Consider the following 15492-nt stretch of genomic DNA (forward strand, 5'->3'; position numbering starts at 1 on the left):
AATAGTGCCTGTTACCCCTCGTGTGGTCGGAACAATAGTGGAATTACTCCTTTTTGGGGGGAGGAGGGGGGGGGGTGAAGAGGCCCACGATGGGGTGGAATTATCCCCTTGGGTGGGGGGGGGGAAGAAGTTCTAAGCCATAATACAATAGAGTTATCTCTCGATACCACCCATTTTCTTTGAATTTGTTGCAATATCAATCTATGTAACTGCAAATCGTTGCTTCGTTAAATGATTGCATCATTGTTTCTTGATGGGAGGTTGTGTGTCATTGTTCTTGCATCATACCTGCCGGAGGGTGTGGGAGGACCTACGACACACCTGCCGGAGGGTGTGGGCGGACCTACATCATACCTGCCGGAGGGTGTGGGCGGACCTACATCATACCTGCCGGAGGGTGTGGGAGGACCTACATCATACCTGCTGGAGGGTGTGGGAGGACCTACGACACACCTGCCGGAGGGTGTGGGAGGACCTACACCACACCTGCCGGAGGGTGTGGGAGGACCTACACCATACCTGCCGGAGGGTGTGGGAGGACCTACACCACACCTGCCGGAGGGTGTGGGAGGACCTACACCACACCTGCCGGAGGGTGTGGGAGGACCTACACCATACCTGACGTAGGACCGGAGGTTTCCTATTTCCTTCCTGGTGTAGGACAGGGAGACACCCTGCACGCCTGATGTAGGACAGGGGGACACCCTGCACGCCAGGGTGTAGGACAGAGGGACACCCTGCACGCCTGATGTAGGACAGAGGGACACCCTGCACGCCTGGTGTAGGACAGGGAGACACCCTGCACGCCTGGTGTAGGACAGGGAGACACCCTGCACGCCTGGTGTAGGACAGGGGGACACCCTGCACGCCTGGTGTAGGACAGGGGGACACCCTGCACGCCTGGTGTAGGACAGGGGGACACCCTGCACGCCTGGTGTAGGACAAGGGGACACCCTGCACGCCAGGGTGTAGGACAGGGGGACACCCTGCACGCCAGGGTGTAGGACAGAGGGACACCCTGCACGCCTGGTGTAGGACAGAGGGACACTCTGCACGCCTGGTGTAGGACAGGGGGACACCCTGCTCGCCAGGGTGTAGGACAGAGGGACACCCTGCACGCCTGGTGTAGGACAGGGGGACACCCTGCACGCCTGGTGTAGGACAGGGGGACACCCTGCACGCCAGGGTGTAGGACAGGGGTACACCCTGCACGCCTGGTGTAGGACAGGGGGACACCCTGCACGCCAGGGTGTAGGACAGGGGGACACCCTGCACGCCTGGTGTAGGACAGGGGGACACCCTGCACGCCTGGTGTAGGACAGGGGGGGGACACCCTGCACGCCTGGTGTAGGACAGGGAGACACCCTGCACGTCAGGGTGTTCAGTAAGACACATTATCTAAGATCACCGCAAAGATTGCAAGAGTGCCATCCACCTTAATATTCAGATCATGCACCAATTTGCACCAATTAAACAAACTAAAAACATCACAGCGCTGCATAAAAACGTATCCACAAGAAAAAAACCTCCTCCCTCATAAATATTCCCGGCGGTGTCTAGGGAGAATATCAAGTATTAATGCCAGACTAGTGAGGACCACACACACACCTGCACACACACACACCTGCACGGATATTAACTGGCCACGTGCTGGTGTGGACGCGGGTTCTAAGGGCGATGTGGCCCACGTGCTGGTGTGGACGCGGGTTCTAAGGGCGATGTGGCCCACGTGCTGGTGTGGACGCGGGTTCTAAGGGTGATGTGGCCCACGTGCTGGTGTGGACGCGGGTTCTAAGGGCGATGTGGCCCACGAGCTGGCGAGGACGCGGGTTCTAAGGGCGATGTGGTCCACGTGCTGGTGTGGACGCGGGTTCTAAGGGCGATGTGGCCCACGAGCTGGCGAGGACGCGGGTTCTAAGGGCGATGTGGTCCACGTGCTGGTGTGGACGCGGGTTCTAAGGGCGATGTGGCCCACGTGCTGGTGTGGACGCGGGTTCTAAGGGTGATGTGGTCCACGTGCTGTTGTGGACGTGATACTCAGAGTGACTTGATGTCTGGGGATCAGCCATGTGTCTAGACACACGCCCCCTCATCCTGTCACTCTGATGTGTCTAGACAACAGACACGATCGACACGGGGTTAGGGAGGGAAAGACCAGATACACCAGGGCTTGTAGAGCGCGAGATACAGACAGGCTTGTGGTCAGTGTCACAATAAACACGGGCTTCAGGACACAGACACGGGCTTCAGGACACAGACACGGGCTGGCGACGCGACACATCGAACACATACAGACTAGGAACAGCAATACGAACAAGCCCGCTATAAGCCCCAATGGTGCTTTTTATAGAATTAATCTCGGGTATGTTGGCAGCGTGCGTGCTGTCCGGTAATTAAAATCTCATTAGGTGACCGACGCCACCCAGCGGGCTTCGGAGGACCTCTGTAATACAAAAAAAAATTACTGCAGCGCATCAGTGGCTCTTGGTTTCGCCTTCAGCAATAGGTTAAAAAGGCAATTGTAATGCGATTTTTCGCTTATGTTTGTTCTCTTAATCAAGGACTATAATTTGTATATGGAGAGAGGGAGACAGAATGGGAGTAGAAATTAACTGATATGAAATGCGGAAATTTAAAACTAAATTGTTCGAATTTTTTCATTGGCTTGTTAACCCGGAAATTAACTAATACAGGTCACTTTCGTAAGTTTTTTGTTGTTCCAAATTAATTGTTGGTATACGTCAACAATTAGCTAATGGGAGCATTTCCTTTTTTTTTTTTATATATTTTATTTCCGTGCTTTTTGTTTGCTAAGTTCTGAATAACAGTAGTTCATTCCACATTGGCCCTGGACAATTGCCAATGCGTGCCAGCAACGTAGGTCAGACAAAGGTTCCCGCAAGGCAACGTCGACAACATTGCCTGCATGTTGGTCCTCGTTTACAACTTGTGAATTGGTGGGAGATATCTTACTGAAGCACTTAGGTTTCACTGAAGCAAATAGTCAGATATTCTTGTAGTTTCTTCTTCCGACTAAATTCCCTAAATAATTCAGAGAGAATTAGTTGGAGAGTAATTCATAACCCGTGGGTTCGTTCCCCAATAATATGGGGAATAATAACTCTCAAACAGACCCACTACAAATATTAGTTAACAATTTCCAGGGAATTCTTAAACAAATTTTCATGTGAATACAGTTTCCAGGACATATAAAGCACGTCTTCTAGCACTGGAAGCCCCTCATGTTGGGGATTTCCTGTTAGCTGTCCCAAATTGTTATCTGGACACACGTTTCGACCATCAGTCCCTCAGTATTGGTCTTGCCCTTTGCCTTGCTGCCCCTGTCACCCCGAGCACAGGTGTATCCACGGTAATACCCCAGCAGACCAACAGGACCTCGGTGATCACGTCTCTGGTCGAGGCAGCCACTGACACCGTTTAGAGAAGTTTGGCGACAGTAGAGTATCCAGTACAATGGAAACCCTAAAAGTGGGAGACCTAACGGAAATCAGAAACGTCTTGATAGGATCCTCCTGTGAACGTGAAGGAAGAGTGAACAGGTTGTCTTGCACTCTTGCCAGTTGTCAATTCCCTAGCTGTCATGAGCGTGTGTCTGGGAACACCCAGCGCATAGATTCGAATCCTCATCACAGCTCCTGTGGAGTTATTATTATTATTATTATTATTATTATTATCATCTATAAAGGAAATGCCTGCAGACCTCCCACCTCGGAGGAGCTGGAGGTGGTTTATGGACAGTAATTTCCACTTATGTATATTGTAAACTGCCACAAATGTATAATATATAAATATATAATAATCAGTAGCACTGGTGGGGGCTCGAACCTCTGCTTGTGCCATATAAAGTATTCTTCTGCCAACCAAAAGTGTAACAGTGTATTTCGTAATTCCTAAACACTGTAGCAATAATGTTATCAAATATTAAATTCCAATGATCAAAACGTTGGCCAATAGCATTTCCTATCTGGTAACGTGTTGACCGAAGTATATTATTCACTAAATAATTGTTTTACTTCTCGACTACATACGTTAAATTCAACACCCAGAAAAATATGCTCACCCTTTCCCAACGTGATCAATACTTTTTTCTTCCATGAGAAGAGGAATCGTTAAATCCAGAGTTGAGTAGAAAACGCAAATTGAAATGGACTGGAGGTAATAAGTTGACGTTGGCTAGGCAGTAGACGGATATTGGGGGATCAATTTTGTAGAGAACTGCTACACAGGGATTGCTTTCATGCCACCAGTCTATCTGTGGGTATTGTGTGTCCTACACATGTCTATCCTTTGGACACGGGTGTCCTGGAGCTGTCTGTCCATGGAGGAAGCGTGTGCTGCCTCTGTGCTTGCTCGGAGAAGGGTCTCTGTGCTTGTCTGTCAGTCAAGTGAGAAGCAGCAAGGGATTACACCCTCGAGTGTACTTAGGGACGCATGCCAGTATCTTCCGAGGATGTTTATACTGCCACCCTCCCACGGAGGTGTGCCGTACCCTCCCACGGGGGGTGCCGTACCCTCCCACGGGGGGTGCCATACCCTCCCACGGAGGTGTGCCATACCCTCCCACGGGGGGTGCCATACCCTTCCACGGGAGAGCGTGCCCCACCGTCCAAGACAGCCAGACAACGGTAATATAACATTAAACCCAATTTCATGGAAGTTACCTCGATTCATAACTTCAAGAGTAAGTTTTAAAGAGTATTTGAGCGCCAGTAAATATATAAATTACCAGTTCCATTGGCCGAAAAGACGGAACCCAAGAGCTATATCTCGCCCCCATGTCAGTACAGTTAAGTATATACACAGATACAGGTTCGTGCTCCCTCTATTGAGTCTCCTCTCTAAGAGCCTCTTATAATATTTAATGCTACGTAATAAATTATATTACATATGTTTTAAAGAGTACATGGAAACTAAGAGGCAGACAGACAGAGGCAGAGGCAGACAGACAGAGAGAGGCAGACAGAGAGAGAGAGAGAGCAAAAGTTCCTCATTAACTCTACACATGAGTCAAAGGCTTTCACAGCACTGCCTTTGTCATAGTGTCTGCGATAATTGCCGTTCATACTCTCTTTTACATTGCAAAAATATGCAGTTTCTAGTCTGCCTCGCGCCAGAGTCGGGAGCTGCTGGCTGGCCTCACCACGTTAAATATTGCCTCTGGACCTTTGTCTCTGTTGATTGTCTCAGAGTCTCACCGGACTCACTCTGCAAGCTTGTAGGACGGAGAGAGAGAGAGAGAGAGGGAGGGAGAGGGAGGGAGAGAGAGAGAGAGAGAGAGAGAGAGAGAGAGAGAGAGAGAGAGAGAGAGAGAGAGAGAGAGAGAGAGAGAATGAGAGTTTTGTTAAAAATATTTCCTGACTTACAACGTCGCATTTTCGGCGACTGTACCCCGGTATTCAGACAAAGGACTTCCAGTAGATGTTGTATACTGGGACCTCTCTAAAGATTTTCATAAGGCATTACGTGAATGGCAAGGAAATTACATTCGCGTGGAATAAATGGTGGACTGGATAACAAATGATTAAAGCAAAGGGTCGTTCTAAATGGAAATTAATCTAACTGGAAAAATTTAGTGAGTGGGGGGATGTCCCATTTTGGGGGACAATCCTTTTTTGTCAAATGCATCAATGACATAGGTGAGAATATTGCAAGCCACATCATCAAAATTGCATATGACACTTAGATCTTTGATAAAGCAGGAAGTGAAAATTATATTGAAGTCTTACAGGGAAATCTAAACGAGCTCTACAAGTTGTTGGAAGACTTACAGATGCTCTTTAACGTGCCATACCCTCCCACGGGGACGGGAGGGTGACCTGAAAAATGACCTGACCTGACCTGAAAAATACATGACCTTGCATGTGGGGCATAGCAAAGCTGGATAAATTCATCAGGTATGGTGGGAAGTGACCTTTGACTAGCTGCCGGCTTCCTGTCTTTGTTGAGGCCACTAGAAAGATGCTGACCCTCAGGTAAATCCAGACTTTATTTTTTGTTTACGTAGTAACCACGACAAAAACGTTCCTACGACTTTGTGGTTACATTGTGCGTTTTCTGGGCCAGCCTGTGATTGACAGAAACGTTTGTTTGTTGCAAACGTTACCACAAACGTCTGTTGTTATCTATATTTTCCACGTAAATGTACCCAGATAACACGGTAACTTGCACGGCCACTTGAAGAGGCTATTGAGACGTTTCTACTCTTGACGTGTAAATAAAATGAGCTTGAGCAATATTTTCTTCACAGAGGACCATTGACAGTAATTGGGTGCCACCTGGCGCCACTGACCAGGACTTCCATAGAACTATGGCTTCGCTACCTCCCACTGACCTCATATACAGTTTAAGTGTGGGTACGAGGCTTCATGGAGGGTTCAAGTGTGGGTATGAGGCTTCACGGAGGGTTCAAGTGTGGGTACGAGGCTTCACGGAGGGTTCAAGTGTGGGTAAGAGACTTCATGGAGGGTTCAAGTGTGTGTGCGAGGCTTAATTGAGGGTTCAAGTGTGGGTACGAGTCTTCATGGAGGGTTAAAGTGTAGGATTCATAGAAGATTCAAGTTTATTCGGACTGTGAGTCCTCAGTATTATCTCTGAACGTTCATTGGTCATTTCCCAACAAACTCAGAACAAAAGTATATTTTATAAAAGTATGTTTTATAATCGTTTTTCCACAAAAGTATGTGTTATAGTTTTTAACGATATTAACCCATTAACAACGTCCAAATATCAGTGTGTTAGCGTTGTGTTTTCAAGGAATTAATACCAATAAGATGCATTCACAGACACACTAATTTGATGTTCTAACATATTTCAGCTCTGAAATTCAGTCATATGATAATATAAAGGTTTTTTTGTAACGTTGTTCAGCCCTGGTTAATAGGCAGCATTTTACGATTCGCTGGGCCAGGCGTCGGACCCAAATTTGGGGAGAGATTTTCTCTGGCTTTGGCAGCTAAAAAAGCTTTTCATATTCTCCGTGTTGAGTTGCGACTCAATATCCCGCGTCAAAGATTTTTTGGAAGGTCAAATTAAAGTCAAGATTTACTTAATGGGTATATTACTGTGAGCTTGTGAGTGGGTGTTGGCGTGCGGGCGGGCGGATGTGTACTCACCTATATGTACTCACCTATATGTGCTTGCAGGATCGAGCATTGACTCTTGGATCCCGCCTTTCGAGCATCGGTTGTTTACAGCAATGACTCCTGTCCCATTTCCCTATCATACCTGGTTTTAAAATTATGAATAGTATTTGCTTCCACAACCTGTTCCTGAAGTGCATTCCATTTCCCCACTACTCTCACGCTAAAAGAAAACTTCCTTACATCTCTGTGACTCATCTGAGTTTCAAGCTTCCATCCATGTCCTCTCGTTCTGTTACTATTCCGTGTGAACATTTCGTCTATGTCCACTCTGTCAATTCCTCTGAGTATCTTATACGTTCCTATCATGTCCCCCCTCTCCCTTCTTCTTTCTAGTGTCGTAAGGCACAGTTCCCTCAGGCGCTCTTCATACCCCATCCCTCGTAGCTCTGGGACGAGTCTCGTTGCAAACCTCTGAACCTTTTCCAGTTTCATTATATGCTTCTTCAGATGGGGACTCCATGATGAGGCGGCATACTCTAAGACTGGCCTTACGTAGGCAGTGTAAAAGTGTGTGTGCGTGTGTGTGTGTGTGTGTGTGTGTGTGTGTGTGTGTGTGTGTGTGCGTGTGTGTGTGTGTGTGTGTGTGTGTGTGTGTGTGTGTGGATTTGTTAGTGTGTGGAGGAGATAGACGCGTGTGTGTGGATAGATAGACGCGTGTGTGTGGATATGTTAGTGCGTGGATAGATAGACGCGTGTGTGTGGATAGATAGACGCGTGTGTGTGGATATGTTAGTGTGTGGATAGATAGACGCTTGTGTGTGGATATGTTAGTGTGTGGATAGATAGACGCGTGTGTGTGGATATGTTAGTGTGTGGATAGATAGACGCGTGTGTGTGGATATGTTAGTGTGTGGATAGATAGACGCGTGTGTGTGGATATGTTAGTGTGTGGATAGATAGACGCGTGTGTGTGGATAGATAGACGCGTGTGTGTGGATATGTTAGTGTGTGGATAGATAGACGCATGTGTGTGGATATGTTAGTGTGTGGATAGATAGACGCGCGCGTGTGTGTGTGTGTGTGTGTGTGTGTGTGTGTGTGTGTGTGTGTGTGTGTGGACTTGGGTGCGAAGATGGATGTTTTGGTATAAGTATTTCTGTCCAACCACTTGAACTGTCGGGAATTAAACGCCGAACTCCACGAAGCTAGACCGTAGCTCTACCGTCCAGTCCAAGCGGTTGGGCACTATTCCTTTCCTCCCTTTGTATCCCAAATGCATATCCTCAGCTTTCCCAAATGCTATACAGTGGTAATAGTGTGTCGTTCTCTCCTGATAATTGTCCTTCGCTTGTAAGTGAAGACTTTCCTTCGCTGGACTTATCTCGGTGTCTATATTAAGTCCGACATTGTAGATGTTCCATAATGCTTCTCATTGGTCTCTCAAGTTCCCTGCAAGTCTCTGAAGTTCCTTTCAAGTCTCTCAAGTTCCCTGCAATTCTCTGAAGTTCCTTGCAAGTCTCTCAAGTTCCCTGCCAGTCTCTCAAGTTTCCTTGCAAGTCTCTCAAGTTCCCTGCAAGTCTCTCAAGTTCCCTGCCAGTCTCTCAAGTTCCCTGCCAGTCTCTCAAGTTCCCTGCAAGTCTCTCAAGTTCCCTGCCAGTCTCTCAAGTTCTCTGCAAGTCTCTCAAGTTCTCTGCAAGTCTCTCAAGTTCTCTGCAAGTCTCTCAAGTTCTCTGCAAGTCTCTCAAGTTCTCTGCAAGTCTCTCAAGTTCCCTGTAAGGAAAACTTGTCAATCTAGTTTTCAGAGGTTATGTCTTCATGTTTTCTTGTATATAGCGACCATACTTCTGTGAGTCATGACCCTATCCATGGAGGACAGAAGAAAATGTATATATGCTAATTAGCCTTGTAAATGTCTGGCCACGTCTGTGGTAGGAAAGAAATCCTCTTTGCGGATTGTGAAAAAAAAATCCTCTTTGCGAAAATGAGCTGAAAAATTACAGCTGTCCGTCGTATCTTACTCGTCCGGTGGTTTTCGTCTTGAGTCATGTAGCCTCGTAGCCTGGTGGATAGTGCGCAGGACTCGTAATTCTGTGGCGCGGGTTCGATTCCCGCACGAGGCAGAAACAAATGGGCAAAGTTTCTTTCACCCTGAATACCCCTGTTACCTAGCAGTAAATAGGTACCTGGGAGTTAGTCAGCTGTCACGGGCTGCTTCCTGGGGGTGGAGGCCTGGTCGAGGACCGGGCCGCGGGGACACTAAAAAAGCCCCGAAATCATCTCAAGATAACCTCAAGTCATGATAATTTCGATCAGAGCTTAGGTATGGCTACAGCCTGCAGGAACAGTGCAGTACCTAGGGTGGTCAGATACAAGGGTGAATACCTTTCGGGTACTTTCATTTGGTACTTCACACACACACACATCTCCTTGTTTGCCATTAATTCTCCCTTTTTTTTTTTTTGCTCTCAAATTATATGTCACTCACAAATGTATTTTTTCTGATGTTGCTGAGCAGAAACTCGGGATTCATCTTTTGAATTCTTAGCAGTATTAACTTATTTCTTCACATTCTCCTATATTCCTGTTTATCTGATTCGCATTTGACTGCTGTCGTTATTATTCTTATCTATTTTGCTATGTATTTATTAGCCTTTCGCTATTCTCCCCTCAATGCGCTGCTTTTCAAACCATTGGTTCGTGTTGTGTTCTTGTCCTCCAAACATGGGAACGAGACGTAAGAATACCTTACAGTTTTGTGTATTTTCTGGATGTGGATTCTATTATATAATGGGCCATTTTGATTTTGAACTCTCTGTTACGAACCTATAAATATTTGAACTATTCATTTCCCTGATAATAATGGCTCACTAATCTTAAGTAATACCAGACATTTGTAAGAATGATTGGATTAATATTTGTTTACTTAAAGTAGTATGGGCATAATTAGTTGTCTAATTAATCTGGCCCCACTGGGCTCAGATTAAATATATTGACAAATAAATATGAATATTGATAAACGCAAGAGGCCTACACGAGGCTGCTCCTATTCATATCCACCTGAATATTTCATATCCACCTGAATATTTCATATCCACCTGAATATTTCGTATCCACCTGAATATTTCGTATCCACCTGAATATTTCATATCCACCTGAATATTTCGTATCCACCTGAATATTTCGTATCCACCTGAATATTTCATATCCACCTGAATATTTCGTATCCACCTGAATATTTCGTATCCACCTGAATATTTCGTATCCACCTGAATTTTTCGTATCCACCTGAATATTTCATATCCACCTGAATATTTCGTATCCACCTGAATATGAAATATCCACCTGAATAATTACCATTCGTAGATAAGTCTAACCCACACTTCAAACAATGAAACTCTCTCATGTCTACTTTGACTGAGGGAGGGCAACTTTTCCCCAGCTTAACCCTTCTCCACATTGGTATGGAAATTAGTGCAATGTTGCACGCATAGCTAGCTCATTACCTTTCCCGGTGGGCCCTCATTAGTGTTGGATGGCCCCGGATTGCTCTCATAATTACGAATGCAAATGTCACTGGAGCAATTAAGGTTAGATAGAGAAGCCGTAGTGTACCAGTTGATCACACAGCTCTGGGAAGCCGTGAGGTTTAGGGTGAAATAGTTAGGGGGGCGGATAATACTGTGTGTGGAGAAGGGGGGGGAGGAGTGGAGACGGGGGGGAGGAAGGTGTGGAGACGGAGGAAAGCTAACCTAGCCAGTGATGGGTGGAGGTACTGTGTGTGTGTGGAGGTAACTTGTAATGGGTGGAGGGAGAGTGGGTGGAGGAGGCAGCAGTGATGGGTGGCTTCCCTCGCCTTACTGACACAGACAAGTTAGTGAACAAAATGGAACTGGAGGAAGAGAGTGAGGAAGAGAGTGAGGAAGAGAGTGAGGAAGAGAGTGAGGAAGAGAGAGAGAATAACTATTTCTATTTCAATTTCAATTTCAACCATCACAACCGAGTCCCCGGACACAAACTCGTCATGGGTGTTCACCCTCACTATGCTGACTCTCATCTACTTGTTATTTGCTTTGGTTGATCTTCAGCTTTTAACTCCCGCCTCTCAACCTTCATTCCAATAGTATATAACCCTGAGTATCTCGTATGTCGTGGTCATCTTTCTAGATGACCATCTTTGAACGAAATGCTATGCGTATTAGTGGTTTTAGGTATTGTATGTACTAGCTCTATATATTAATCCATTATGTTTGTAAATCAATTATGTACTTTTCCTGAATAAAAAGTTATTTATTATATTTATTTATTTATTATTAGATTAAAAAATTAACATACATAGTGTATGGATTATGAATAACCTCGAATAATGTATGAGGTCCTTAGCTTCGCTAGCATCGTCTGTGTTGCTGTTCTTCAATATGTTTGTCCCAAGGGGAAGGCGAAGTGTTTTTTTGCATCCCTCGATAATCCTTTTCTGTGAATTCATTTTAAGTTCCCACATGGTACCCCGTGTTCGGCTAACTTTCCTAGAAGAACGGCCACTCACGCCAAAACGACCATCCCTGGCAGAGCGGACGCCTGCGACAGAGGTGCCGCCACTGGCAGAGCGGACGCTTGCGACAGAGGTGCCGCCCCTGGCAGAGCGGACGCCTGCGACAGAAGTGCCGCCCCTGGCAGAGCGGACGCCTGCGACAGAGGTGCCGCCCCTGGCAGAGCGGACGCCTGCGACAGAGGTGCCGCCACTGGCAGAGCGGACGCCTGCGACAGAGGTGCCGCCACTGGCAAAACAGTTCCCCACTACAAAGGGGGACCACCCCTGGCAAAGCGGACGACTCAGGCAAGGCATCGATTTTCACTTACACTCATATAACTCCCTTGTCAGTAAATTGGGAAGAGCCGAGCGAAGTGGCGCTCCTAAGTGAAGTCTCTGCCGTCTTCTGTAATCAGTCAAAATGTGTGTCAGAAGTTGGGAGTTATTGCTGTAATTGGCGCTGTCCAATTATACCACTTTGAAAGTGGGTTCCCTGATTTTCTTGGTTATGCCCGTGTGTGCACACGTGATAACTAACTGCTAGTAGTTTTATGCCTCTTAATACAGGCTTTTATAGTAGTAAAGTACTTTTTATTGTTTATATATAGCATTGTCTGGGTGAGTGTGTTTGTGAGGGAGTTTACATGTGCACAAGTGGGTGTGTTTGAGTGCTAATGTGTTACATTGAGGGGAAACTCGAGCCCGTCAGAGATGTAATTGAACATATGTTGGTTAAATATGAACATGAGTGTGTGTAGTGAACTTTGTTCACAACTATCTAGTACCGAGTTCGATAATTTAATATCATTCAATAATTTAACCAGGAGAAATCTTTGATGAATACTTGAATGAAATTTTAAAGTTGAATCGATGGCCACTGCTTCTGTTGCTTCTGTTACCGCTGGCGCTTTTGCTACTTTAACTGTTGTTGCTTCTGTTACTGCTGGCGCTTTTGCTACTTCAACTGTTGTTGCTTCTGTTACCGCTGGCGCTTTTGCTACTTCAACTGTTGCTGCTTCTGTTACCGCTGGAGCTTTTGCTACTTCAACTGTTGCTGCTTCTGTTACCGCTGGCGCTTTTGCTACTTCAACTGTTGCTGCTTCTGTTACCGCTGGCGCTTTTGCTACTTCAACTGTTGCTGCTTCTGTTACCGCTGGCGCTTTTGCTACTTCAACTGTTGCTGCTTCTGTTACCGCTGGAGCTTTTGCTACTTCAACTGTTGCTGCTTCTAATACCGCTGGCGCTTTTGCTACTTCAACTGTTGTTGCTTCTGTTACCGCTGGCGCTTTTGCTACTTCAACTGTTGTTGCTTCTGTTACCGCTGGAGCTTTTGCTACTTCAACTGTTGTTGCTTCTGTTACCGCTGGAGCTTTTGCTACTTCAACTGTTGCTGCTTCTGTTACTGCTGGAGCTTTTGCTACTTCAACTGTTGCTGCTTCTGTTACCGCTGGAGCTTTTGCTACTTCAACTGTTGCTGCTTCTGTTACCGCTGGAGCTTTTGCTACTTCAACTGTTGCTGCTTCTGTTACCGCTGGAGCTTTTGCTACTTCAACTGTTGCTGCTTCTGTTACCGCTGGCGCTTTTGCTACTTCAACTGTTGCTGCTTCTGTTACCGCTGGAGCTTTTGCTACTTCAACTGTTGCTGCTTCTGTTACCGCTGGAGCTTTTGCTACTTCAACTGTTGCTGCTTCTGTTACCGCTGGAGCTTTTGCTACTTCAACTGTTGCTGCTTCTGTTACTGCTGGAGCTTTTGCTACTTCAACTGTTGCTGCTTCTGTTACCGCTGGCGCTTTTGCTACTTCAACTGTTGCTGCTTCTGTTACCGCTGGCGCTTTTGCTACGTCTGTTGCCCATAGTTCTGATTGATATTAACAATAAATTATCTTCCAGGGACACACTCTCCAAAAGACTAATAACTGAGACCTGAGAGCAGTGTACACAGGGCACTACATCGACCAGAGGACCCCACCTAAACCCAGAGTTCATTCAGGCTTCAGTTCTCAAGCGTTTCATTCAAAAGCGTAAAAAAATAATGGCTCGTGGATATAAAAGCACCGGATCTTTTTCTTCTATGAATTTGCGACAGAAATCTTTGGAACAAATAGTTTTAATTCTCTAGATTTATGTTTTCTGGTCGTGTTTAATGCAAAATATCATTACATGGGTTTTACCTTAATTTCTAGCAGATTAATGGGATAATTATTATTTTTTAATAGTTGTTCCCCCTATAATGAGATACTGTCACCATCTACTCTCATAGGGATATCCCTGCTGCTATTTGAGTAGTTCTGGGCTGGTCTTTAGGGTTAAAGGAAGAGTTTGGGAGTGAGTTAGTGTGGTAAGTTGAGTATTAGAGGGAAGCAATGAGACAACTAACCTCCTCCAGTCTTATATTACTGTGGCCAGAGATTGCCGGTATACTGAAGGTCATGTATGGTCAGTCTATATGGCTGTATATACAGAAACATACGTTCGTAATGTAATTGTGTCTTAATAGGTGTATGTGTGTGTGTATATTTACTACTTGTGTTTATTATTTGTGCTTGCAGGATCGAGTTTAGGATCTAAATAGAAGCTGCTTCATATTGGTCAATAGAACCTCTGCCGCTTCGTTTATTCTTGTGTTTACATGTTTCTCCACCCGTCTTATCCTCTTCCCTTCCTCTTCCTTTATTCGTGGCCTCCTGGAGACGGAGGTGTTTCTCTAGTGAGTTAAATGAACAAATCCACAAGGGCCGTGACGTGGGTTCGAATCTACGTCCGAGAGGATCCCAGACGCTGCCTTAATCATTTCTTCATTTGATGCATCACGCTGTTGTAATTTCTGCGTGTAGTGAGTTTAAATTTCTGCAGGTAATTAAGTACCAGTAAGGCTTAGGCACCATTAAGAACAAACACCAATAAACACAACCAAACACCAGCAAACACAACCAACAGAAACAAGGCACAAGCAACCTTTGATGTTTCTACTGCAAAGATTCGAAAAAAATGGAATTTTTGTAACAATATATGAGAAAATGTTTAATATAAATGTTTCATTTTTATGATGAAAATGAAGATGCAAAAAAATTGTAGTATCAAAGAAGGTTATTAATTACTCGTGGCACAGAGGACATTTTTATATACCAATATACCAGCAGGATTCAAAGAGGAAACGCCTTTGTGTACTCTCTTAAAATATAATTTTTATATTTCCAGTAATTTACTCGTAAAGAAATCAAGTCATCACGTTAATGTGATTTCACTGGTGCAAGTAACAGTAGTATAAGGCGTCACTAAGGAGAGTAACAGTAGTATAAGGCGTCACTAAGGAGAGTAACAGTAGTATAAGGCGTCACTAAGGAGAGTAACAGTAGTATAAGGCGTCACTAAGGAGAGTAACAGTAGTATAAGGCGTCACTAAGTAGAGTAACAGTGGTATAAGGCGTCACTAAGGAGAGTAACAGTAGTATAAGGCGTCACTAAGGAGAGTAACAGTAGTATAAGGAGTCACTAAGTAGAGTAACAGTAGTATAAGGCGTCACTAAGGAGAGTAACAGTAGTATAAGGCATCACTAAGGAGAGTAACAGTGGTATAAGGCATCACTAAGGAGAGTAACAGTAGTATAAGGCGTCACTAAGGAGAGTAACAGTAGTATAAGGCGTCACTAAGGAGAGTAACAGTAGTATAAGGCGTCACTAAGTAGAGTAACAGTAGTATAAGGCGTCACTAAGGAGAGTAACAGTAGTATAAGGCGTCACTAAGTAGAGTAACAGTGGTATAAGGCGTCACTAAGGAGAGTAACAGTAGTATAAGGCGTCACTAAGGAGAGTAACAGTAGTATAAGGAGTCACTAAGTAGAGTAACAGTAGTATAAGGCG

General features: G+C 45.3%; 2 protein-coding genes across 2 annotated transcripts; one reads left to right on the forward strand and one right to left on the reverse strand.

The window, feature by feature from the left end:
* The first annotated feature begins 231 nt into the window (after window positions 1-231).
* Window positions 232-627, forward strand: LOC123772540 (protein FAM83H-like). The gene has a single exon (XM_045765780.2). It carries the CDS (start codon window positions 232-234, stop codon window positions 625-627), a length of 396 nt encoding a protein of 131 aa, XP_045621736.2.
* Window positions 628-12302: 11675 nt separating this feature from the next.
* Window positions 12303-13889, reverse strand: LOC138365659 (ice-structuring glycoprotein-like). The gene is made up of 2 exons (XM_069326145.1): window positions 13871-13889; window positions 12303-13474 (listed from the first exon to the last, which is right to left on the reverse strand). The coding sequence occupies exons 1-2, from the start codon at window positions 13887-13889 to the stop codon at window positions 12303-12305; spliced, it is 1191 nt and encodes a 396-aa protein (XP_069182246.1).
* Window positions 13890-15492: the final 1603 nt, after the last annotated feature.

This window comes from Procambarus clarkii, chromosome 17 (genome assembly GCF_040958095.1).
Source record: "Procambarus clarkii isolate CNS0578487 chromosome 17, FALCON_Pclarkii_2.0, whole genome shotgun sequence".
Classification (NCBI taxonomy): domain Eukaryota; kingdom Metazoa; phylum Arthropoda; class Malacostraca; order Decapoda; family Cambaridae; genus Procambarus; species Procambarus clarkii.